This window comes from Phyllobates terribilis, unplaced genomic scaffold (assembly GCF_046119375.1).
Source record: "Phyllobates terribilis strain yellow unplaced genomic scaffold, ASM4611937v1 Scaffold_7__3_contigs__length_470593459, whole genome shotgun sequence".
Taxonomy (NCBI): domain Eukaryota; kingdom Metazoa; phylum Chordata; class Amphibia; order Anura; family Dendrobatidae; genus Phyllobates; species Phyllobates terribilis.
The window spans coordinates 231,500,997-231,526,513 of NW_027362767.1; the positions used below are offsets into that span (position 1 = coordinate 231,500,997).

The 25,517-nt window shown below is 47.5% G+C and overlaps 1 protein-coding gene across 1 annotated transcript in view; it reads left to right on the forward strand.

Moving 5' to 3' along the window:
* The window catches only part of SCAI (suppressor of cancer cell invasion), a 106,631-nt gene extending 81,534 nt beyond the window's left edge, over nucleotides 1-25,097 (forward strand). Inside the window, exons 12-17 of the mRNA XM_073639807.1 lie at nucleotides 4,364-4,463; nucleotides 7,152-7,233; nucleotides 11,583-11,655; nucleotides 15,824-15,997; nucleotides 16,247-16,347; nucleotides 17,433-25,097. Coding sequence (XP_073495908.1) covers nucleotides 4,364-4,463; nucleotides 7,152-7,233; nucleotides 11,583-11,655; nucleotides 15,824-15,997; nucleotides 16,247-16,347; nucleotides 17,433-17,579 — 677 coding nt within the window. The 3' untranslated portion in view covers nucleotides 17,580-25,097. The remainder of the gene's footprint in view (nucleotides 1-4,363; nucleotides 4,464-7,151; nucleotides 7,234-11,582; nucleotides 11,656-15,823; nucleotides 15,998-16,246; nucleotides 16,348-17,432) is intronic.
* Nucleotides 25,098-25,517: the final 420 nt, after the last annotated feature.

The following is a 25,517-nucleotide window of genomic DNA, read 5'->3' on the forward strand; positions in this document are numbered from 1 at the left end:
CCTCTTTCCCTCTCTTGCGCCCCCCCTCCTCCTCCTCCTCTTTCCCCCTCTTGCCGCCCCTGTCTCCTCCTCCTCTTTCCCCCTCTTGCCGCCCGTCTCCTCTTCCTCTTTCCCCCTCTTGCCGCCCCTGTCTCCTCCGCCTCTTTCCCCCTCTTGCGCCCCCCTCCTCTTCCTCTTTCCCCCTCTTGGCGCCCCCCTCCTCTTCCTCTTTCCCCCTCTTGCGCCCCCTCCTCTTCCTCTTTCCCCCTCTTGCACCCCCCTCCTCTTCCTCTTTCCCCCTCTTGCACCCCCCTCCTCTTCTCTTTCCCCCTCTTGCACCCCCCTCCTCTTCCTCTTTCCCCCTCTTGCACCCCCCTCCTCTTCCTCTTTCCCCCTCTTGCACCCCCCTCCTCCTCCTCTTTCCCCCTCTTGCGCCCCCTCCTCCTCCTTTCCCCCTCTTGCGCCCCCTCCTCCTCTTCCCCCTCTTGCGCCCCCCTCCTCTCCTCTTTCCCCCTCTTGCGCCCCCCCTCCTCCTCTTTCCCCCTCTTGCCGCCCCTGCTCTCCTTTCCCCCTCTTGCCGCCCCTCCTGCTCCTCCTCTTTCCCCCTCTTGCCGCCCCTGCTCTCCTTTCCCCCTCTTGCCGCCCCTCCTGCTCCTCCTCTTTCCCCCTCTTGCGCCCTCCTCCTCCTCTTTCCCTCTCTTGCGCCCTCCTCCTCTTTCCCCCTCTTGCCGCCCCCTCCTCTTCCTCTTTCCCCCTCTTGCCGCCCCGGTCTCCTCCTCCTCTTTCCCCCTCTTGCCGCCCCGGTCTCCTCCTCCTCTTTCCCCTCTTGCCGCCCCTCTGTCTCCTCCTCCTCTTTCCCCCTCTTGCCGCCCCTCTGTCTCCTCCTCCTCTTTCCCCCTCTTGCGCCCCCCTCCTCTTTCCCCCTCTTGCCGCCCCGGTCTCCTCCTCCTCTTTCCCCCTCTTGCCGCCCCGTCTCCTCCTCCTCTTTCCCCCTCTTGCCGCCCCGGTCTCCTCCTCCTTTTTCCCCCTCTTGCGCCCCCTTCCTCCTCCTTTTTCCCTCTCTTGCGCCCCCTCCTCCTCCTCTTTCCTCTCTTGCGCCCCCCTCCTCCTCCTCCTCTTTCCCCCTCTTGCCGCCCCCTTCCTCCTCCTTTTTCCCCCTCTTGCGCCCTCCTCCTCTTTCCTCTTTGCCCTCTCTTGCGCCCCCTCCTCCTCCTCTTTCCCTCTCTGCGCCCCCCTCCTCCTCCTCTTTCCCTCTCTTGCGCCCTCCTCCTCCTCCTCTTCTTTCCCCCTCTTGCGCCCTCCTCCTCCTCCTCCTCCTCCTCTTTCCCTCTCTTGCGCCCCCCTCCTCCTCTTTCCCCCTCTTGCGCCCCCTCCTCCTCCTCCTCTTTCCCCCTCTTGCCGCCCCTGTCTCCTCCTCCTCTTTCCCCCTCTTGCCGCCCCTGTCTCCTCCTCCTCTTTCCCCCTCTTGCCGCCCCTGTCTCCTCCTCCTCTTTCCCCCTCTTGCCGCCCCTGTCTCCTCCTCCTCTTTCCCCCTCTTGCCGCCCCTGTCTCCTCCTCTTCTTTCCCCCTCTTGCGCCCTCCTCCTCCTCCTCCTCCTCCTCCTCTTTCCCTCTCTTGCGCCCCTCCTCCTCCTCCTCTTTCCCTCTCTTGCGCCCCTCCTCCTCCTCCTCCTCCTCTTTCCCTCTCTTGCGCCCCTGTCTCCTCTTCCTCTTTCCCCCTCTTGCCGCCCCTGTCTCCTCTTCCTCTTTCCCCTCTTGCCGCCCCTGTCTCCTCCTCCTCTTTCCCCCTCTTGCCGCCCCTGTCTCCTCCTCCTCTTTCCCCCTCTTGCGCCCCCCTCCTCCTCCTCTTTCCCCCTCTTGCGCCCCCTCCTCTTTCCCCCTCTTGCGCCCCCTCCTCTTCCTCTTTCCCCCTCTTGCGCCCCCCTCCTCCTCCTCCTCTTTCCCCCTCTTGCGCCCCCCTCCTCCTCCTCTTTCCCCCTCTTGCGCCCCCCTCCTCTTCCTCTTTCCCCCTCTTGCGCCCCCCTCCTCCTCTCTTTCCCCCTCTTGCGCCCCCCTCCTCCTCCTCTTTCCCCCTCTTGCGCCCCCCCTCCTCCTCCTCTTTCCCGCTCTTGCGCCCCCCCTCCTCCTCCTCTTTCCCCCTCTTGCGCCCCCCTCCTCCTCCTCTTTCCCCCTCTTGCCGCCCCTCCTCCTCCTCTTCCCCCTCTTGCCGCCCCTCCTCCTCTTTCCCCTCTTGCCGCCCCTCCTCCTCTTTCCCCTCTTGCCGCCCCTCCTCTTCTTTCCCCCTCTTGCCGCCCTCCGTCTCCTCCTCTTCTTTCCCCCTCTTGCCGCCCCTCCGTCTCCTCCTCTTCTTTCCCCCTCTTGCCGCCCCTCCGTCTCCTCCTCTTCTTTCCCCCTTCTTGCCGCCCCTCCGTCTCCTCCTCTTCTTTCCCCCTCTTGCCGCCCCTCCGTCTCCTCCTCTTCTTTCCCCCTCTTGCCGCCCCTGTCTCCTCTTCCCTCTTTCCCCCTCTTGCCGCCCCTGTCTCCTCTTCCTCTTTCCCCCTCTTGCCGCCCCTGTCTACTCTTCCTCTTTCCCCTCTTGCGCCCCCCTCCTCCTCCTCTTTCCCCCTCTTGCGCCCCCCCTCCTCCTCCTCTTTCCCGCTCTTGCGCCCCCCTCCTCCTCCTCTTTCCCCCTCTTGCGCCCCCCTCCTCCTCCTCTTTCCCCCTCTTGCCGCCCCTCCTCCTCTTTCCCCCTCTTGCCGCCCCTCCTCCTCTTTCCCCCTCTTGCCGCCCCTCCTCCTCTTTCCCCCTCTTGCCGCCCCTCCTCCTCTTTCCCCCTCTTGCCGCCCTCCTCCTCTTTCCCCCTCTTGCCGCCCCTCCTCCTCCTCTTCTTTCCCCCTCTTGCCGCCCCTCCGTCTCCTCCTCTTCTTTCCCCCTCTTGCCGCCCCTCCGTCTCCTCCTCTTCTTTCCCCCTCTTGCCGCCCCTCCGTCTCCTCCACTTCTTTCCCCCTCGTGCCGCCCCTCCGTCTCCTCCTCTTCTTTCCCCCTCTTGCCGCCCCTCCGTCTCCTCCTCTTCTTTCCCCCTCTTGCCGCCCCTCCGTCTCCTCCTCTTCTTTCCCCCTCTTGCCGCCCCTCCGTCTCCTCCTCTTCTTTCCCCCTCTTGCCGCCCCTCCGTCTCCTCCTCTTCTTTCCCCCTCTTGCCGCCCCTCCGTCTCCTCCTCTTCTTTCCCCCTCTTGCCGCCCCTCCGTCTCCTCCTCTTCTTTCCCCCTCTTGCCGCCCCTCCGTCTCCTCCTCTTCTTTCCCCCTCTTGCCGCCCCTCCTTCTCCTCCTCTTCTTTCCCCCTCTTGCCGCCCCTCCGTCTCCTCCACTTCTTTCCCCCTCTTGCCGCCCCTCCGTCTCCTCCTCTTCTTTCCCCCTCTTGCCGCCCCTCCGTCTCCTCCACTTCTTTCCCCCTCTTGCCGCCCCTCCGTCTCCTCCTCTTCTTTCCCCCTCTTGCCGCCCCTCCGTCTCCTCCTCTTCTTTCCCCCTCTTGCCGCCCCTCCGTCTCCTCCTCGTGTGTAGCTGTAAGACTACTGGCTGCAGCAGGAGTTTCCCCCTTTGTCTTTTTAACAGTCAGACGGAAACTCCCTAAATCCCTACTATATTGGTGGCCATTAAAGTTGAATATGCAGGAAAACAAAGTCTATAAAAGCTAAACGGTGCAAAAATTGAAAAAAAAAAAAGTCCCCAAAGGTGGAAAAAACTTTAAGGTTAGCTGGATCCTGGTAAACTGTCAGACGTTTTCTGTTCTTGGTTTAATTGGTTGTCAAGCACCAGAGTATTCCCTACACGAAGTGGTTTGACAAGTGTCAGGATTGTTGTGATACAGCAGATACAAAGCTGTCCATGCAGTATAGATCGCTTAGGCTTTCTTTATGGCAGTTTGCGTGCTAAATTATAGGGTTTGCAATGTGACAACAAAAGTACTTTATGCCCTTTTTTCTGTATATTTGCAGTGTAGAGATGGCTCGAGTAACACCTCTAGTAACAATCTGTTATTGTAGGAGTTTAAAAATATGCGAGATGATGTATGTATATTTGTAATATTTTATTTTACGCTTTAGGTTATTTTTTTTTTATGTCCTATGGCTTTGTGCATACAGATTGTCATAGTCATTTACTCAAGGGTGCAAGTCTTTCTGTACATCACGTTTTTATGCAATTCATTTTTATTTCTCGTTTTCCACTTTTCCCAAAATATAAAAACTAACAAAAATAAATAAATTGCTCCATGTCAAATAATATACAGGCAGACTGCACCCTTGACCCCAGAGTCTGACATTTCAAGCCGCCTGGGTTGATCGGCGGGATGCATGCGGAGGATGGGGAGGTTTCAAGCTGAAGCTGCTTTGTTACTAAATCATTGCAGGTCCTTATGATTTTGGAGGGGTCCTAACCAACAGTAATCGAGATGTGGTCAATGGTGATGCTTTACACAAGAGGAATCAGACTTACAAAGAAATGCACTGGTGAGGGGATTTTTTTTTATATCTCACTGCATCATCTTGGTCAGTTGTACCTTTTTGTCGGCCAGTATGCTGTTGTGATTGAGTGTACTATGACGATGACATTAACGCTGGGGGCAACACAGCAACTGTGGCCGCCACACAAGTTGCACGGTCAAAGTTTTCTGTAGGCTTATGCTATTTTGTATCGTAATACATGTGATTGGGGTTGTATTGCGACCTGCAAGCAAGGTGCCACTGCAAGCAAGGTGCCACTGCAAGCAAGGTGCCACTGCAAGCAAGGTGCCAAAAGTCAGAAGCAGTTGGATTTTCGTGACTTGCTTGTTGCATCTTTTGTATCTTTTGGGTCACAGTGCAAACCCATTCACTTACATTATGCCAATGTCTCCCCAGCCTAAAAATAAGGTTAAATTGAATCTGTCAGCATGTTTTTTTTCTATGGAATTTAAGAGCAGCTATATGTAGGTGCTGAGACCCTGATTCCAGCCATGTCACTTACTAGGCTGTGTGTTGCTGTTTCAATCAAATCTGTGTTTTATCAACAGGAGATTATCACTACAGGACTAGGTATCTCGTGCCTCATAGTCAACCACCACTGTTTATTTGCTTTCTGCCTATGCGTAGTGTACACAGGAAGCAGCCGATCAGTGGTGTGGGCGGGTCTGTACAGAGCTCCGCGTTCAGTGCTTTGCCAGATCTGCAGCAGATAAAACAGGGATTGTATTAAAATGACAGCAAGCAGATTAGCGAGTGACACATTGCTGGAAACTGGGTCTCTGCCCCTACATCATGCTGCTCTCAGATTAAATAGCAATAATCTGGGGACAGATTCTATTTAATAGTATAATGTATTAAAACTGAGCACAAATCCGGTGCCTTCCAGTAACATGAAAGGGAATAAGGTGGTCACCAATAAAAAAAAAAAAATTGTGATTAACCAGTATTTGATAGTAGCCAAATGACTTGGTGACCATCCTAGGCTCCTAGTTTTATTGCTCCTCTAAAAATCCATTTTAAATTACCCCTGAAGCATGTAGTCGGTGTATGGAGGGCATGATCACACTTGATGGATACGCTGCAGATTTTAGGCAGAAAAATCCACAGCAACTCTTTCTTATGCAGTGGAAAAAACTTCCTGGAAATTGAACATGGTTAAAACATGGACAAAAAATTGTCTGCTGCGTGTCCATTTTTGGTTTCAGACTTTTCCCATTAAGTTGAATGGGGAAATGAAAATCCTCTTCTGACCCCATTTGTTGTAGGATTATGCTGTAGGTTACTTCCAGAGCTGAAAGAGAAGGAAAAAAAACTCCTAAACATTAGAGGTAATGCTGCAGAATTTTTCATTCAGGTCGACACGAAGTGAAATTACCTGAAGGGGGGTCTCTTAGATTTCTCTTTGGGTCCTGGCATTATTTTAATGGCAAGAATTATCACTGCAGACTATAGTAATCTTGCTGGAAAGAAAAACCAAAAAAACAGAACCCTTTAGAGAATGTAAAAATTGCCAGTGTGAACAGGGCCTAATTCCAGCCACATCGATAGTAGGCACAGGGAGAGCAAAAGAAGATTTACAATGTAAAGGCATCAACTAACAACACCTCGTATCACAGCTTCCCAGACCCCAATGGTTTTAACAGCAGAGGATATTGGGTAAAATGCAATCAAACATACTGTTTGTAGGTCTTGATTCGAGAGATTTTAAGTCAAATATAAGCGTGGGGGGCACGTTGATCAATTATCATTGTACAGATAGTAAGGATATTTTAGTTTTTTTAAATAAAAAAAATTAAGACCAGTAGATAAATTTATCTTATACAAGCTGTCAGCCTGTTACCACTGCAGCCAATCAGTAGGCACAAAGCTCGCTTCACGTGCCAATCTACTGGCACCACCACTCAGGAATGGGATGCGGGATGGCAGTCGTACGTCACCACTGATTGGCTGCAGCAGTCATAGCTTGATGGACGTGACCAGATAACCGCCTGAGTTTTACTGCTCTGATGATCAGCGCTGAGTTGAGATGTTTATTATTTTAATTGAATATTTTCATATTTCCATGCTTTCAGGACTGGTGGAGAAAGCCTGAGAGTCCTGCTTTCCCCGCCCACACACATTGATTGATTGACAGTTCTTGTACAGGTTTGCAGAGCTGTCAATCACGCTGTATGGGCGGGGGAAGCAGGACTTGCCGGCTTTTTTTGAGAGTCCTGGCAGCAATTATACAAATTTTATAAAAAATATTAACTCAAGATCATAGAAATCTTTATATTTTCAGGACTTGTGGAGAGAGCCTGAGAGTCCTGCTTCACCCGCCCATACACAGTGATTGACAGCTCTTCCTATAGAGACCTGTTGGTGGCTGTAGATGAGCGGGGGACGCAACATTAAGTATCTTGCACACACTTGAGCTAATCTGTCCTACAAATAAAAGATCAGGTAAGACTCTGGGATGTATCACTTGTCATAGATCTCGGTGTAGAGCGATAGTCTCTTGTTGATCATGGTCTGATCGGGGGACTTGTCCGCTGTGGATTATCCTCCTGCAAGCGACGGCTTTCTTCTGATGCGGCACACTACTAACCCTCCATCACACAAGTGCCGGGGCTTAACCATTTTTATTGTTATACTGTCAAGCTTAAGCCGCCGGCTCCGGCATACAATTTACTGAAACAATTGTTTTTCTTCCAGCCTTCATCCTGGAGATCTGTACCCTTATACCAGGAAACCCTTATTTATTATAGTGGATTCATCTAACAGCGTGGCATACAAGGTATTTTTTGCGTTGCCTTATTTGACTATATTTCAATGTGTTATTTTCAGATGATCAAAAATGTGTTCACCCATCTTCATTGACGGGACTAATGAAACATACAACCGATTTTAGCAAATCAAAAATACAATTGCAAAAGCTACATGCATTGTCTCTTCTTAAGAACTGGAAGCGGCGCATATCATGTATTTATGGCATTTTTGATACGCCGTAAGTATCTCTGATGGTAGCACCTTTTAGGATTTTATTGCTGCCCTTGTGGGGATGTTTCAGTCTGACAGTGTGGCTCTTGAACCAATATTTAACACATATCCAACATAAATAGCCTATTTTGGACGCAGGTACATGGAGCAGAGCCTGCACCATACATAGCAGATGCCGGCTGTACTACACAGCCGGCATCTACCTCGATCAGAGCTAGATTAGACTCCTACTGAAGGCCTCCATTGCTCTCCTCTTTGTACTTCCATGAAGTGTTTCATCAAAGTAGTACAAGCAATCAAATAAAGTATTTAAGTTTTTAAATATTATCACAAATTTACCCATACGTTTTTCCCAACACACAAAGTGAAAAAAAGGAACATATTTGGTATAGCCACATCAGCCAAAGTCCAATTTATCAAAATATAACCATATTAAATCCATATGTTAAATGCCATAAAGAAAATAAAGTCGAAACTCCCGAATTGCTGATTTATTTTTTTTAGGGTTGGGGCCACCACACCACCTCCTGAAAGCAATAAAAAATGATCAAGGCATCGTATGTAGCCAAAATGTTCACATGTAAAGCGCCATGGAATAAATGGCGCTATAATAATAATGGTACCGGTTAAAATCCACAACTCGGCAGGCAAAGAAACAAGTCCTTACCCGGCTCCATCGATGGGAAAAATAAAGTTGCAGGTGTCAGAAATTGGCAAAAAAGAAACAGATTTTGGTAAAAATAAATACACTCTATTCAAGTTTGGTGTCGCCATAGTCGTACTGACCTGGAGAATCATGTGGCCTGATCACCTTTACCACACAATGAATGCTGTGAAAATAAAACAAAAAAAGCAATGACGGAACTCGTCCCGCAAAAAAAGTCTTCATACTTCTACATCAGTGGAAAAATAAGCTTAGGCTCTAAGAAGAAGGGGACAGAAAAAAACGTAAGCGCAAAAAATGAAAAGGGATATGCCATGTGTGTCCAGCAGGTGCAATAAATGAAAAGGGGTATGCCATGTGTGTCCAGCAGGTGCAATAAATGACAAGGGATATGCCATGTGTCCAGCAGGTGCAATAAATGAAAAGGGGTATGCCATGTGTGTCCAGCAGGTGCGATAAATGAAAAGGGGTATGCCATGTGTGTCCAGCAGGTGTGATAAATGACAAGGGATATGCCATGTGTCCAGCAGGTGTGATAAATGACAAGGGGTATGCCATGTGTGTCCAGCAGGTGCAATAAATGACAAGGAGTATGCCATGTGTGTCCAGCAGGTGCAATAAATGACAAGGGGTATGCCATGTGTGTCCATCACGTGCAATAAATGAAAAGGAGTATGCCATGTGTGTCCAGCAGGTGCGATAAATGAAAAGGAGTATGCCATGTGTGTCCAGCACGTGCAATAAATGAAAAGGAGTATGCCATGTGTGTCCAGCACGTGCAATAAATGAAAAGGAGTATGCCATGTGTGTCCAGCAGGTGCAATAAATGAAAAGGGGTATGCCATGTGTGTCCAGCAGGTGCGATAAATGAAAAGGGGTATGCCATGTGTGTCCAGCAGGTGCAATAAATGACAAGGGGTATGCCATGTGTGTCCAGCAGGTGCAATAAATGACAAGGGATATGCCATGTGTGTCCAGCAGGTGCGATAAATGACAAGGGATATGCCATGTGTGTCCAGCAGGTGCGATAAATGACAAGGAGTATGCCATGTGTGTCCAGCAGGTGCAATAAATGACAAGGAGTATGCCATGTGTGTCCAGCAGGTGCAATAAATGACAAGGGGTATGCCATGTGTGTCCAGCAGGTGCAATAAATGACAAGGGGTATGCCATGTGTGTCCAGCAGGTGCAATAAATGACAAGGAGTATGCCATGTGTGTCCAGCAGGTGCAATAAATGACAAGGAGTATGCCATGTGTGTCCAGCAGGTGCAATAAATGACAAGGAGTATGCCATGTGTGTCCAGCAGGTGCAATAAATGACAAGGGGTATGCCATGTGTGTCCAGCAGGTGCAATAAATGACAAGGGGTATGCCATGTGTGTCCAGCAGGTGCAATAAATGACAAGGAGTATGCCATGTGTGTCCAGCAGGTGCAATAAATGACAAGGGATATGCCATGTGTGTCCAGCAGGTGCAATAAATGACAAGGAGTATGCCATGTGTGTCCAGCAGGTGCAATAAATGACAAGGAGTATGCCATGTGTGTCCAGCAGGTGCAATAAATGACAAGGGGTATGCCATGTGTGTCCAGCAGGTGCAATAAATGACAAGGGATATGCCATGTGTGTCCAGCAGGTGCGATAAATGACAAGGGATATGCCATGTGTGTCCAGCAGGTGCGATAAATGACAAGGGGTATGCCATGTGTGTCCAGCAGGTGCGATAAATGACAAGGGGTATGCCATGTGTGTCCAGCAGGTGCGATAAATGACAAGGGGTATGCCATGTGTGTCCAGCAGGTGCAATAAATGACAAGGGGTATGCCATGTGTGTCCAGCAGGTGCAATAAATGACAAGGGGTATGCCATGCGTGTCCAGCAGGTGCAAAAAAAAAAAACCTGTGGCAGAGGCTCCAGGAGAAACACTGCCTGCGTTTTCCTGAAGCCTCTTTTACTTAAATTCAAAGCTTACACCGGTTTCTCAAAGACGTTGTGTGCACTGACCCTTATGAATCTAACTCCACTCTAAACCATTAAAATATCTACTTGTCATATCTAAGAAAACTGTGTGGCTACTAGTGTGGCTACCAGGGCAGCTCCCCCTTATCGCAGTGACTTGTGTCGATTCCAACTGAGCAGATTTGACATTGAGTCCTAGGAAAGAATCAGGAGCCATAATAGTGGTCAACGGGGTTGTCCTCCAACTTTTCCATAGGACAGTCTGAATTGAGCCTATAAAGCAGCTGACGGACCTGCATTCCCATACCCATGTACCCTTACTGGTAAGTGCTGTGAGACGATGCTCAGGCCGCACTGTGATCAGTGCCGGGGGCGTACGCTGACAGCTGCCGCCATCGCTGCTTCCTGCAGTTGGGCACAGGCTGATATTAAGATGGCATTGTTAGTAGCGCTGGCAGCCACAGCTGTGACACCAACTGCTCTCCGCAGCCTCTCCTGTCCGCTCGCTACGGGATGTGACAGACGTGGAGGGCTGCCAATGGAGCAACTTACTACTAGTCATAGCTGGCACAGATCTGCAGCTTGTAAGTCCCAAGGAAAATACAATTGTATTGTACTATTTAGGTTTGTGTTTGTTCCATTTTGATTTCAGGTAAGACCATGCGCCCGTTCCCGTTTCACCCCGTGCCTCCTTCCCACCGCCGGCTGTACACATTAATGTCTGCTAATCCTGCCAACCGTCTAATGTGTACGGCAGCCTCCTAATTGCTCCATGATGGCAGATGTTGGGGGACGCATGGACAGGGCACATTGTGGGAGGTGTCCGGTAACGGCTTGCCTCCCACTTTCCATTAAAATACACATGCCCACCTGGCAGAGCATGCCTGTCGTTGTGGCTGTCTGCTGGAGGGAGACTCTTACCGTCAGCTTTACTATGTGTCTTTTCAGCCTAAACTGTTTAAAATAGGGATTTTTTATTTTTTTATAAAGGAATCAGTCACCACTTTTTTTGCTATCTGTGAGCAGCATGATGTAGAGGCAGAGACCCGGATTCCAGCATTGTATTACTGGATGGCTTGCTTTAGTTTTGCTAAAATCTCTGTTTTACAGATTTAGCCGTTCTCTGACTGTTGATCCCTGTATAACATCGCCTACACCTCTGGCAATTTTCTGCCTATGCACAGTGTGCACAGAAAGCAGCCAATCAGATCTCTTTTTTTTAATGGTGGTTTATGTCTTGCTGTACCTGCCAGTATTATCTGCATAATGAAAGATGCTCCTCTCTCGTTTGGGACGGGCACCAATGTGAAATATGTGGGATAGAAGTGCTGGACATTGGCAGCCATAGATGCCATATAACCGTGACCATACATTCCTCCATAATGTTATCTAACATTCATTTACCTACTTGTAAGTGTATAAAGTCCGCTGCTTTGTAGTAATTTTCTAGTTTAAAGTTGTGTTTTTTTTTATGTTTTTACAAACTACTAAATGGTTTTATTGTTTTTTATTTTTTCCCCAGAATTTCACCAATCTCTTTGGCCAGCCTCTGGTTTGCCTGCTTTCTCCGACAGCATATCCTAAGGCTTTTCAAGGTATAGTCAACATTCTGCATTTTGTAGTTTGTGTTTTTTTTTTTATTTTTTAAAACCAGGTGTATATGTAAAGATTACTTTTATGCAATTTTATTTAAATTTCACAAGATTGTGCATTGAGGGAACAACGGAGAACCTGTCAGAAAGATGATGCTGCCCTAACCACGGCATGGTACGCAGCATGGATCCAAGGTTGTAGTCTGGGCACCAAGAGGGTCTCCCATCTGTAGATAAAGCTGAGGGGGCAAGGGTAGAAGGGTGCAGAGGTGGGGGCGGCAAGGGTAGGAGGGTGCAGAGGTGGGGGCGGCGAGGGTAGGAGGGTGCAGAGGTGGGGGCGGCGAGGGTAGGAGGGTGCAGAGGTGGGGGCGGCGAGGGTAGGAGGGTGCAGAGGTGGGGGCGGCGAGGGTAGGAGGGTGCAGAGGTGTGGGGGCGGCGAGGGTAGGAGGGTGCAGAGGTGGGGGCGGCGAGGGTAGGAGAGTGCAGAGGTGGGGGCGGCGAGGGTAGGAGGGTGCAGAGGTGTGGGGGCGGCGAGCGTAGGAGGGTGCAGAGGTGTGGGGGCGGCGAGGGTAGGAGGGTGCAGAGGTGTGGGGGCGGCGAGGGTAGGAGGGTGCAGAGGTGTGGGGGCGGCGAGGGTAGGAGGGTGCAGAGGTGTGGGGGCGGCGAGGGTAGGAGGGTGCAGAGGTGTGGGGGCGGCGAGGGTAGGAGGGTGCAGAGGTGTGGGGGCGGCGAGGGTAGGAGGGTGCAGAGGTGTGGGGGCGGCGAGGGTAGGAGGGTGCAGAGGTGTGGGGGCGGCGAGGGTAGGAGGGTGCAGAGGTGTGGGGGCGGCGAGGGTAGGAGGGTGCAGAGGTGTGGGGGCGGCGAGGGTAGGAGGGTGCAGAGGTGTGGGGGCGGCGAGGGTAGGAGGGTGCAGAGGTGTGGGGGCGGCGAGGGTAGGAGGGTGCAGAGGTGTGGGGGCGGCGAGGGTAGGAGGGTGCAGAGGTGTGGGGGCGGCGAGGGTAGGAGGGTGCAGAGGTGTGGGGGCGGCGAGGGTAGGAGGGTGCAGAGGTGTGGGGGCGGCGAGGGTAGGAGGGTGCAGAGGTGTGGGGGCGGCGAGGGTAGGAGGGTGCAGAGGTGTGGGGGCGGCGAGGGTAGGAGGGTGCAGAGGTGTGGGGGCGGCGAGGGTAGGAGGGTGCAGAGGTGTGGGGGCGGCGAGGGTAGGAGGGTGCAGAGGTGTGGGGGCGGCGAGGGTAGGAGGGTGCAGAGGTGTGGGGGCGGCGAGGGTAGGAGGGTGCAGAGGTGTGGGGGCGGCGAGGGTAGGAGGGTGCAGAGGTGTGGGGGCGGCGAGGGTAGGAGGGTGCAGAGGTGTGGGGGCGGCGAGGGTAGGAGGGTGCAGAGGTGTGGGGGCGGCGAGGGTAGGAGGGTGCAGAGGTGTGGGGGCGGCGAGGGTAGGAGGGTGCAGAGGTGTGGGGGCGGCGAGGGTAGGAGGGTGCAGAGGTGTGGGGGCGGCGAGGGTAGGAGGGTGCAGAGGTGTGGGGGCGGCGAGGGTAGGAGGGTGCAGAGGTGTGGGGGCGGCGAGGGTAGGAGGGTGCAGAGGTGTGGGGGCGGCGAGGGTAGGAGGGTGCAGAGGTGTGGGGGCGGCGAGGGTAGGAGGGTGCAGAGGTGTGGGGGCGGCGAGGGTAGGAGGGTGCAGAGGTGTGGGGGCGGCGAGGGTAGGAGGGTGCAGAGGTGTGGGGGCGGCGAGGGTAGGAGGGTGCAGAGGTGTGGGGGCGGCGAGGGTAGGAGGGTGCAGAGGTGTGGGGGCGGCGAGGGTAGGAGGGTGCAGAGGTGTGGGGGCGGCGAGGGTAGGAGGGTGCAGAGGTGTGGGGGCGGCGAGGGTAGGAGGGTGCAGAGGTGTGGGGGCGGCGAGGGTAGGAGGGTGCAGAGGTGTGGGGGCGGCGAGGGTAGGAGGGTGCAGAGGTGTGGGGGCGGCGAGGGTAGGAGGGTGCAGAGGTGTGGGGGCGGCGAGGGTAGGAGGGTGCAGAGGTGTGGGGGCGGCGAGGGTAGGAGGGTGCAGAGGTGTGGGGGCGGCGAGGGTAGGAGGGTGCAGAGGAGGGGGCGGCGAGGGTGTGCAGACTTCTGTAGTTGGATTTGGTGGTTTTCGTATATTTCTCATCTTGAGATTTAATATTCTTCATGAAGGAGATGTAAGCAAAACCCTAACAATAATTTTATTTTTGATGGGAGAAAATCCGATGTATCTTTCCCATTGAAGCTGCGTTGACCGTGGTGGATCCCGACAGACCCTGTTGTTAGTCAGCGGGGTCAGTCAGACGCTGCTGTTGGCTCCAGCACAGCTTTGGTTAGTGGTTTCCCTTATACATGGCATCCAGGGCACTTATGTGAGCGGAGCCTTTATTACTTTCTGTGCCAGAGCTCCCACATTGCCATCTGGGTAAAGGCTTCCTGCAAGAGAAATCTATTGTAAAGTGCCACCTAGTGGTAAAAATGACCCAGAAAATCAAAAAAGCAGTTTGGAAAGTTTCTCCTCATTACTAGAGCGACCATCTATACTTAAATGAGCATCAATCCAAATATTTTCAGAACTTTGAGATCCTATGTTAAATAAATTTACATTTTATCGGGCGCAAAGTTGTGAAAGTACAAGAATAGGCCAGTTACTGAAAAATAAGCTACCGGCTACCCTAAGCACAAAGGGGTAAATAATGTCTAGATATCAAGGGGTTAAAATAACTGGCGTGAAGTGGTTAATAATGGGGATGCTGCCGTTGTGGGGGAAGGGGGGTGTAAAGCCTTTGTACTATTGCCAAGCCAGCAGATCCTGGTGGTGGCGTTGTTCCAGGAGCAGTCTGTCCTCAGTTCACACTTCGGACTCTGTGGCGCGGCTCACAGGAATATTCCTGGCTTCCTTCTACTCCTGTGATCAGCACGGTAAGCCATGATTCACACTGGCCTCAGTCCAGACGCACGTAGCCTGCCCGGAAGATGGCTCTGCTGTGAAGAAAATCATTTCTACAGATACCACTGCAGCCATCCCCTTTGTCTAGCAAACACAGGGTTAAAACGCAAGCCCAGAACGCCACTTAAAAATGTGGCTTAAAGTCAGAATCCACCTTCTTAATTGTTCCGTTTAATCTTTGTTTTTACACATCAACACTGCAGCCAATCAGTGAGCTCATTACTCCTTCCCCCGGAGTAGACCACACAGGCCGCTGAGCTCACTGATTGGCTGCAGCGCTGTCGATGTTAGGTCAGGGCTGCCTGCAGCCTTGTGTTTTGCAGGTTGTGGGTTTTTTCCCCCTGTTATTTTGCGTAAATATAACCACAAATTTCGGTTGTATCCATGACAAACTAAGGGTTAATATTGGACTCTATTTATAAGTATGAGCAATAAGTTCCCATGTTCTATCAGAAACTGCAGGAAGAGTAACTCTTTGCCTTATGTTTATGGTGGGGATCTGGAGAAAATTAAAGGGTTATTCTCATTTTACTTTGAATGGGTATTGTTGGATAGGTCTTGTAAATGCAAGCAGTTTTGCACTTTACTGCTTGTTAAAATGTTCAGCCATTCTTGAGATATTGGCCCTTTTGTTTATAGCTCATTGCCTAGGAGACCGACCACCGCTGCTAGACATCAGAACATGTTCAGTGCTTACAAGCTCTTTTCTGTTGATCTAGTAAACACAGTTGTAAAGCTGACCAGGATTGCTGGAGTGCACTGTTATCTCCTAATCCCGGGCCAGCTTCAGCGCTGTGTTGTCAAGCTAGACAGCAGCAGTGGTCGGTCTCCTAGGCAACAAGCTCTAAGCAAAATTAAAGTGTTAATACCTCAAGAACGGCTGCAAATTTTAATAAGCAGCAAATTGCAAAAATGCTTGTGTTTACAATCTCTATCTGTATATGAAGATGGGAATAACCTTTAAATAGAGCTCAACCTTTATGAAGATATGCTAAAAAAAAAAAAAATGTAGACTAAACAGTTAGCTGGTGTTCAAGGGTGGACATTCACATTCAGAAGGGGATCCCTGTCGGTGTCACTACTCATTTGAAGGTTAGTCTGGAAGAGTCAGTAATTTTTTGTTTTACATGAGCATGGGCATTTTAGGATGCCCATAGGAAAAAGTTTTAATACCATTGACCTTGTTCTTTAATAATTAATGATCTTTATTTTTATATATTCTCTATCTTACAGATCACTCGCAACGTGGGAGCCTCTTCACTCTCTTCCTCAATAACCCTCTCATGGCATTCCTGTTCATCTCTGGCCTGTCCAGCATGCGCAAAGGGCTTTGGGAAAAGTGTCAGGATCATTTACGAAAAATCAATAGAGATATCGCACAGCTACTGACACACTCACGATCTATAGGTAATACATATGGGACTGCCTGAAAAGGGTTGGAACAAAATCGGCATGACTCTTGTCCAAGAATTGTGTCTGGTATTGCCAGATTGACTCGAGTGGGTGGAAACGAGCTGCATTACCACTATCAGCTCACCAACAAGAGTGGTGATGTTTCTAGACAGAAAAAATAAATAAATGTGTTTTAATCTTTATTAATATATTTTATTATATTTTTAAATAATTCCTTACAACCCTGCGCTTTCTCCTTCGCAGACCAAGCTTTCCTTCAGTTTTTCGGGGATGAGTTTTTGCGTTTACTTCTTACAAGATTCATATTTTGTTCTGCAACGCTTAGAATGCATAAAAGTTTTAAGGTGAGCATTTAATGGCAATGAGAATTTTGACAATGTGCAATATTTTTATTTTTTTATTCCTTTTTATGTAGAAGTAGCGTTTCTGCTGGTTCCTTCAACAATCACCGCAATCTGCAGGAGGGATCCAGCAGCAAGTGTTCTGTCTCCCTGCAGTGCCCCCACAGGTGGAATGAATCATTGCACTGCTCCTATTTAAATCAGTGGACTTTCTCTGTAATGACTTATGACTGTGCAGTTCTTTACAATGATAAGTACGTTGATCCCTTTATGATCCCAAAGTGATGCTCCAGCAGGGAGAAGCTGTGTTTTTAAAGTTCAGTATATATGTATATGAAAGTGCTTTGGGGTGTGAAGATGCACTTGCAGCTCCTCAGCCTCACCCTGTATTCCTTGCCATGTATCGGAGTCAATGGACCTGTCAATCAATCAAAGGAGAGTTGTCAGGCAGGGATAACCGCATGAGGCTGAAAAGTTGTAAGTGCATCTTCACACCCTAATGCACTTCCAGACACAGAACTTCAAAACTCGATCTCTCGCTGCTGGAGCTTCACTTTGGGGTCATAAAAAAATCAGCTTTGGGGGTGTAGAAGGTTCTCTTTAGCATAAGTGTGCGGATCTCTTCATTTCTTGACGGAACGTAAGCTTTACTTGCTATTGGAACCCCCTAGCGCTCCTATTGTCTCCACTGTGACCAGAAGTGATCACCAGAAGGTGAGGACACTGAGTCAGGTGACTAGTGATCTCTTCTGATGGGATTGGTCCTGTTCCTCTGACCGCTTAGCCAGTCAATGGCCACAGTGATCAGGTGGTGACTGATGGAGTCCCTGCGGCACAGCCAACCTCGGAGGCTCCGAGTAGATGACCTGCTCCTCTGAGGTCACTGATTGGCTGCAGCGCTATCACTGTGACGGCAGCACTGCAGACAATAACACACCAGGAGCAGCAACTGCAACTCGAGAAGGTTAAAAATAATGTGTTTTTTTTAATTATACAAACTATAGCCTTGGGTCGGGAACCCTTTCAGTCTACTGTGCCATTGAGATGTCTTTTGGATCATACCACGGTGCTGTTGTCTTGTCTTACAGGAGACTAGGAATTACCCAGAAACCTATCCTACTCTTCCCCGAGACGAGTTGGTGGAGAACCTTCACTTGCAGAAACAGATTTTGGAGTTGGCATCAATATTAGACGTGAGGAACCTATTTTTGGAGACCACCATGGATGAATATTAAAGAAAAATAATAAAAAAAAAAAAAAAAAAAGCACCAGTTTTACTTGAACATTTGTGACTTTGAGGTCACAGAACCTGGAAGGTGCATATTTTTTAAAGCTAAATCTCTTCTGTAGAGAAATTTTTAGGTTGTAAATCCCAAGCTTCGATTTAAAATCAAGCGCCTCCCTGAGAAAAGGTACAGAGGAGCCGGTCGTGACTGCACTTTCTCGCCCCCTTCTAACCCCCTTATGATCAGTAGTGTGGCACATAGTGCTTGTGTTTTTTGCTTGCAGGTCATCGCCTCTAGCTTTCCTGCGCATGATGTTTTAGGTGTTCTGTCCTGGAATGACGAAACTCCCTCCCCCCTCCGCAGCATGAAGAATTTCAGAATTTCCAATGTGGAGGCAGGAGAACCAAAAAAGCAGCGTTCAGACAGCCCAGACCACTGTCTATTCTTCAGTATACATGACTCTACCGTACAAAACAATGAAGATCCTGCCTTCCCCATACAGCGGCCACTGCTGGCTCTTTCCACCTTTCTATTTTCATATTGTCGGGACTTTTCAGATACGGTACTCTGCAGCTCTTGCAATATTCGGTTATATATGAAGTGGTTGTGGACAGGCACAGTAGTAATAATATATAGATTTTCTTTTCATTTCTTGCATCCATATTACATTTTACATCTAACCCAGTGCATGCCAAAGATAGCCTTGTGGGATCTGTGCACCAAAGGGGTCTCCATCAGTCATAGAACGGTATGATTTGTGTCCGTCACAGGTTCAGCATCGCATAGTAGTGCCTTATGTGTTATGATTTTTTTTTTTTTTAGTTTATTTTAAACCATAGAATTATCCTGACAATTGTACGTGACAATCTTTACTACAGATCTTTTTTTTTTTATTTTTTCCTTATTAGTTGTACAGCACAAGCGTCCTGGGAGTAGCGGTAATACATTCCTCAAGATGGGCAGAAGTTACCTTTTACTATGATATTGCTCATATTACAAAACATAGTAAATGTTAAACTTCAATTTTAAGGAACACCCCTCTCCTCTGCCTTCCCTTTTCTTTTCTTGCCTGGGGGGGGGGGGGGGAGGTGGTGTGCTTCTGAAGATTGACAGTTCAGACTAGCAGCCTGTTTGCCTGAATTGTCCGCTTTCCCATGCTGCAAGCAGAAGCCGCTTTCCCATGCTGCAAGCAGGAGCCGCTTTGCCTCCATAGGATCAGAGGAGCACAAGGACATTCGGATAGCTTCAGAGCTGCCCTTGCAAGCTGTTTATTGACCAGCTTGTAAGCGTGTTCTCCTGGCACCTGATAGACTGAAGAGGTGGCCGGTATACTAGGTAACAAGCTGTCCCGATAATGGAGAGGCTTTTGGTTAGAAGTAAATTGCAGAGTTGATTCTTACCCATTTAAGTTGAGACCATTCCTTTTTCAAGGCGCAAATATTCCCTTTTGAGAAACATAAATTGTAGAATACATGGTTGGAGGTTGGTCGTAAAGACCCCCCATACTTGTTGAATAAAAGTTGTCCAAGCCCATAAACACCAGCAAGCACCATTTGTTGTGTATGGGGCCTCCTGACTCTCCTCGTCCTGATTGATTATGATTGTGGATAGAAGGATTCAGCTTGTTGAATTTCAATTGCTTATCGTTTTGTTTTTTTCCTCCTTGGATACATGCCACCACCAGAGATGTTTGGCAGCAACTTGCTCCGCTTTTCCTATGGCCAAACACATGCATGCTCAGCCTAGTATAGCGTGCATGCCTATAGCAGGGTCAGGAGAGAAAGCTGATGACCAAACGGGCGTCTTTTTTTTTTATCTAGTTCATGGGCGTCTTTAGTGTGAGGACAACAAAACAGGAGTGAGAAGAGTAAGACTATAGTATCTCAGTCAAAGAGCACTTTAACGAGGTTATCCTATAAACCATTTTCATACCAAAAAGTCCTGTAAGGTTGAGACTTTATTGTTTAATTGTAAATTTCAGCATTTTAAAGTATAAAAAAAACCCCTCTCTTCTTGTATGTATCCCCCTTGGTGGTGCTGCTGCTAATTTGTGCTGTCTGGGGGATGGAGTCTGGACAAAATTGGTCTCCTTCCCCCTCTGGCAGCTGATAGACGTTTTTAGAAACCAGCTATACTTCTATGCTACTTCAAATGCTCTGCTCCTTCCCTGGCAGGCAGAGACAAATATTGTGCATTTTGTTATAGTCTGTACAGGAAATTATATTTAATGGTGGGTCCAACCCCTTGAATAATGTAGGTATGGGGCCTGCACTTTGTCCAACAACCTTCCTTAGCCTGAGAATGTTAGACCTCGCCAATTAGGACTCCTCTTGGGTTGGCACTTGTGTGGCTTGTGGAAAGATGTGATATTTCCTTGCTTATCTGCCAGTCTGTACAATGCAGTTTTCTGTTCTTTAACCATTGTGGGGTTTGTACATTAGGATTTGTCCTTTTTGCTAGTTTTTAGATTTGACATATATGGAGGATAGCGAGTCCATGTGTTAGCGGAGATACCGAGCTAAATGTGTCACTAGCTCGAAGAATAGTTTTTGTGGGTTCCAAATCAAAAAAAAAAAAAAAAAAAATGTAATATGTATTGGAATTCCTGATCCCATCCCCATTTTTTAGTTATTTCCGCTATTTAGGGATGTATAATTACAGCTCTGATCAGACTGTGCATGAAGCCGCTCTCACCAACCTGCTCCTCTACAGGTGAGCGAGTCCATACACGCTTCATATTGTTTTCCTACAACTAATGGTGCTCAGTTCTAGGGAAAAGTTGCTTTTTTCCAAAATCTGCTGCTTGAAGGCCACCTCCTTGGATCACAAGGGCTAACTGGACTCCACCTAATTTAAAGGATGCCCTTTTGGCAATCTGCTGAGTGCTTTGACTTATAGAGGGATGTCCCTACCCTCTCTGTTGATAACCCCTGACTCTTATATGGGGTCCCTGTTAAAGGGACCTCCAGGTCCGATTGTCCCCTACTTCTACATCCATGGGCATTGTGGTTCTGGGCATGGGCTGCCTTTTGCCTTAGGCTCCTTAAAATCCACAAATAAGGGAAGGGTGCACATTACATTTCTGTAAGGGGATCAAGGGTCACCAATTTTGAGATTTGGAGAATGCAACAAAGTGAACCAAGGGCTGTTAACATTTTAAAGCACAATCTTTCAGCTTAAAGGGGACTCGTTGAATTGTCTACCAATCCATTTTAGGATTCTCCATTAAATAACTATTAGAGCTACTTTTCTTAGGAACGGCACAATGTCATGTTGTATGTTATTCTTCTGGAAATGACTATATTGACTGAGTAGTGTTATTCTATTACGGGGACGTGTCCCTGCAAACTCTGACTCTGGCCAATCATTGCTGTGTGTATGGACACACCCCCAATTGGTAACGCCCATGAGGAACTGCGCAAAGGAAAAATAAGATGCCCCAGAATTGTGGATGGGGAAATGAAAGTATTTCCTAACCCAGGCAGGGCCGGAGGGCAGACGGGTCTTTTTTAATACTTAACATAACTGTGAAGATGAGAAACTGTGCAGATAGACTTAGAATATATCTACTGTTTATAGTCCAGTCTGTGTCTACTTCCGCCTTTCCCATATTAGTTGTCGTCATTTTATTAAGAATGAGCCATTTTCTTTTATTAACTGATGACCGTAACCTTAAAGGGAACCTGTCCTGTTACATGTAGTCGAATTTTTGGAGCGCATGGTATACAGAAGGAAAAGCTGAGCACAGATTGGTATATGGGTTTGTGGAGAAAGATTCAGTATAACTTGTATTGTATTCATTGAAATCTCTGGTGTTTGTATGCATAGGAGTCCAGTGGGTGGGGCTATTCTGTGATTGACAACTATATGCATGCACAGTCATACAGGGAAGACTGCCAATGGATACGACTGCCCACTGGACTCCTGTATATAAACACCAGGCATTTCAGTGGAAAAAAAAAATGCAAGTTTTACTGAAAGTTTTCTTACAAAAAATTATAGCAATCTGATCAGCTCCTCCTGCTCTGTAGCATCCTGCCTGCAGATCAGATACCAACATGACTGATTCCCTTTAAATATTGTCCTCCCAGTGTCATTGAAAATGTATGTCCAAGTTGAATGATTGTAACAACCAATATGGACTAATGTGTATAGCTGCGCTGATGGGCCAGACGATCGCTCCTTTATTCAACCATCAAACTACCTTTATCTAATGCAAATGGCCACGCCGAGGGCTAGATTGTAGTTTTTGCTGTGGATGTTCATAGAAGGGCATGCATGCACTAGAGGCAGACAATGCATTTGCCACGCGGCTCATGAAGAAAGGATACCCAGTCCTGGTATTTGCTTGAGTCCGCCCTGCGCTGGGGGCCAAAAGCTCTGAGCTGGGGGCCAAAGGCCCTGCGCTGGACTCCATTCCCTAGGACGACTGCATTGTTTATAAACATGGTGGGTGAGAAATTGACCCAAGGGTCATGGAAGTTCTAGAGACTTCTGCCCTTGGTTGTAAAACCTGGCTATGTTGGGGGCTCATTTTGATCTTTGCCATGTAGTAGTCTCCATTCACTCTGTAACTTTGGCTTTAGCCCTACATGATAAGCACTGATCTTAGGTCCTATCTATTCTATCTAGTAGACATGTGGATTGCTTGATCTGTCTCTGATCCATTTGCTATCATTTTGACCGTATGTAATAATGGGTGGTCCTACAGTCCTGGACCTGTCTGTGATCTAAGACTCTTCCTGGCATCTTAGCGCTCCCGGTGAGGAGGTGGCTGTAAGTCTAGTTTGGCTTCACAGTTGGCCAAATCTGTTGAAGATCTGACTGCCAAGAAACACAAATTTTCTTGGTTATATATGACAACGTAGGAAGTCTGTACCCCCTGCTGTGCACAGCTAAGAGCTGGCCTCGTTCTTGTTTTTAGGTTTCTTTTTGTGTATTAGTTGAAGAAAATTCTCTATTTTTTCCCATCTGAAGAAAGATTTCAATGTCTAACACCTTTTTAGGTCCTACGGCAAAGACACCTACGTAATGATTTGTTTAATTAGGAAAGGACCATGTTGTATCGTGCTGGTGCCACCCTGACTTTCTACCATTTTTGCAAGAACTGATGAAGGTAGAAAACTGCTGGAAATGGGCGCGTTTAACGCTAGATTTATGTTGAAAAATAAAGTACTTGCTTACCGATAGACAAAAATGGCAGAAGCATACATTATGTATGCCAATTACACCCCACCTTTTATATGACATTTAAAGGGAACCTGTCAGTGGTTTCATGCTGCCCGAACTCAAGCAGCCCACCCCACTGTTTTGTGGTCAGTCCTATAGAAATTTAATGAATCCGTAGGACACCGATTTATTAAATCTACTGCATTCACAGACCACCAATTTAGTGATCGGGTGAGCAGCCATATATCAACCTTCCTGGGCATAGGCGACTTAGGCACTTAAAATGGATACCAGGCAAATATAAAATAATATATATTTTTTTGTGTGTTGACCGTTCTCAGTCACCCGGTGCCATTGTATAACCGTCATGTGCATCCCCCTATTGTATTTCTGTAAAAGGACTCATTGCTGGAACCCTAAATCTTACAAAGTCGGTGAGGACGAAGTGTCCTATGCAAGTTTCAAGTTCTTTAAAGCCAGATAAGCACACAATTATTCATCGTGCGCCTTTTTTTTTTTATTTTACATTTTTTGTAGTTTTCTGTCTTTTGTGCTCCGTAGTCATAAAAGAGGGGTCAGGATTTACTATTAAAATTAGCACAGTGTATATTGTGTATACTTAGAAAAAGTTAGTAAGTTGGGGCGTATAAACTGATAGAGGATGTGAGGCTTTATTGTGAATTGTTTGTTCTTCAGCATTTGTTTTAAATTGACTTTCTTACCATAAAAATGGTCATCGAAATATATATATATTTTCAGTGATCCACAGCCATTAATATTTATGTTGGAAAACCCCCTTTGAAGGGCTTGCCTGCTTTATATATTCCCCAAAGGTCTGCTAAGAATTAGCTGATCACAAGATGTCCCGCTGCTGGGACCCGAATGGATTAGCTGCAAATTGGAGGAACAAGACAACACGTGTTCATTATTCCCACAGCACCTCCGCAGGAGAAATAAGGCATTACTTGGTGATTATTGAAATTTATATTCTGTAATTGTAATGCAATGACTTTGGGAGTCTTTCCAAAAAGCGAGAGTAGGGTCTTGCGGCTGCTCTCTGCTTTGAAATATAATGGAGAGTCCTAATTTAAAGGTGTTTGTCCACTTCATGGGTACAGTGATCTATTTTTTAAGCTTAATGTGTTAGAGGATGAAAATAATTTTTGCAGAGGGTCATCATTAAAAAAAATTGCACTGTTTGGCTTTTAGAGGTTCTTTTGTTTCCCTGCATATTTAAGTTTGTGGTCTTTGGCTAAAAAAAAAAAAGTTAAACTCTCCCATTGGACCTCCAGAACAAGCTCACTTACGTATTCTCAGTTGGCTCATTCTGCAGCCAGCAATAAACAGTGAAACACAGGCTGTAGAAGGCAAATGGTGCAACATTTTTAATGAAACCCAATTACAAAGTTTGATTTTTAGGCAAATAGAAGAAAAAAATGTTTGTACCCAAAAGTGGACATCCCCTCCAAGAGATACCCTTTTAATAGGATATTGCAAATGGGTTTTCTAAATCAGACCATCCCTTTTTAAGCTTTGTGTTCATTCTTAGCACTATTAAATTAGACATCTTTTAAGTATGGAATATTTTTTAATTCCATGAATGCGTTCCTGTCCACTTTTTTAATGGCGGTCTACAAAATGACTGCGTACTGTGATGGTCGAGGACAGGCTCACTTAGACATTTTAGCTTTTTTTTTTTTTTTTTTAAATAAACTTTATAAACAAAGCCTTGACGAAAGCCTCATAATTTTATTTTGTGTTTTTTTAAGTAGCGTGTAATTAACAGTCTCAGCACAAGTAAAAGCCTGTGACCCGGCGTCTGCTCGTCTTGCAATAAATGGTTGCCGGACTGTCCATTACTGTAGGTAGCTGTGCCTGTGAGCTGAACACCAGTTTAGCCAAATCTGTAGAAATAATGACGAGCATTGTGCCGTTGTGAAAGACGGAAAAAAAAGCTTGGGATTTTTTTTGTTATTTTTTCCCATTGTTTTGCAGTCGATGGGAGTCTGTCTTTTAGCTTTGTGTCCATTCGTTCCATGCTACGTACGGAGTTTTATGTCCTCGGTCCTGTAGCGTGATTGTGCCACAGGACAGCACAGATTGTAAGATTGTATGACGTCCATCACTCCTCAGCTATTGTACATAGTACTCACACTTAGCTGCTTGGGTCATGTTGTAAATGTCGTTCTCTCCGGAAAATTGAAAGCAGCAAGAAAAGAAAAAGAAAAAAAAAAAAGTAAATAAAAACATGAAAATGTTGATTCTTAAACTTGAATATATTTGCTTGATGTCTGTGGTTACTTGTTATGAGCATTTTCTCCTTCAGAATAAAGATTTGGTTTTTGTTTTTTCCATAAATCTACCTGTACGATTTTTTTTTTATTCTAGGTAGGTTGCAAAATTTAAACGGAATATTTGAAAAATTGTTTATAAAAGGGGTTGTCTCAAGTTCTTAAAGGGATCTTATCACTAGTTCTTTTTTGTTGTGTTTTTTTTTTTTTTGCCCATCTTTAAGGTCACGTGAAAGGAGTTCCTACAACCCCCTTTATATACTCACAAGCATACCTCCGAAAATGGATTTTATACATGTCCCATACTGCATGTAAATTGCGCAGTCTGGTCCAATGGGTGTCTTCATATTACAATCAGCACCGTCCCGGTCCCTTCAAACGCCACCTCTTCTCTATGGATGACGTCTCTACATCATTCACACCATGCCTGAAGTCTCGCGCCTTCACATTGGAATCAGACCGGCAGCGCAAAGTCAAGTGAAGCCTC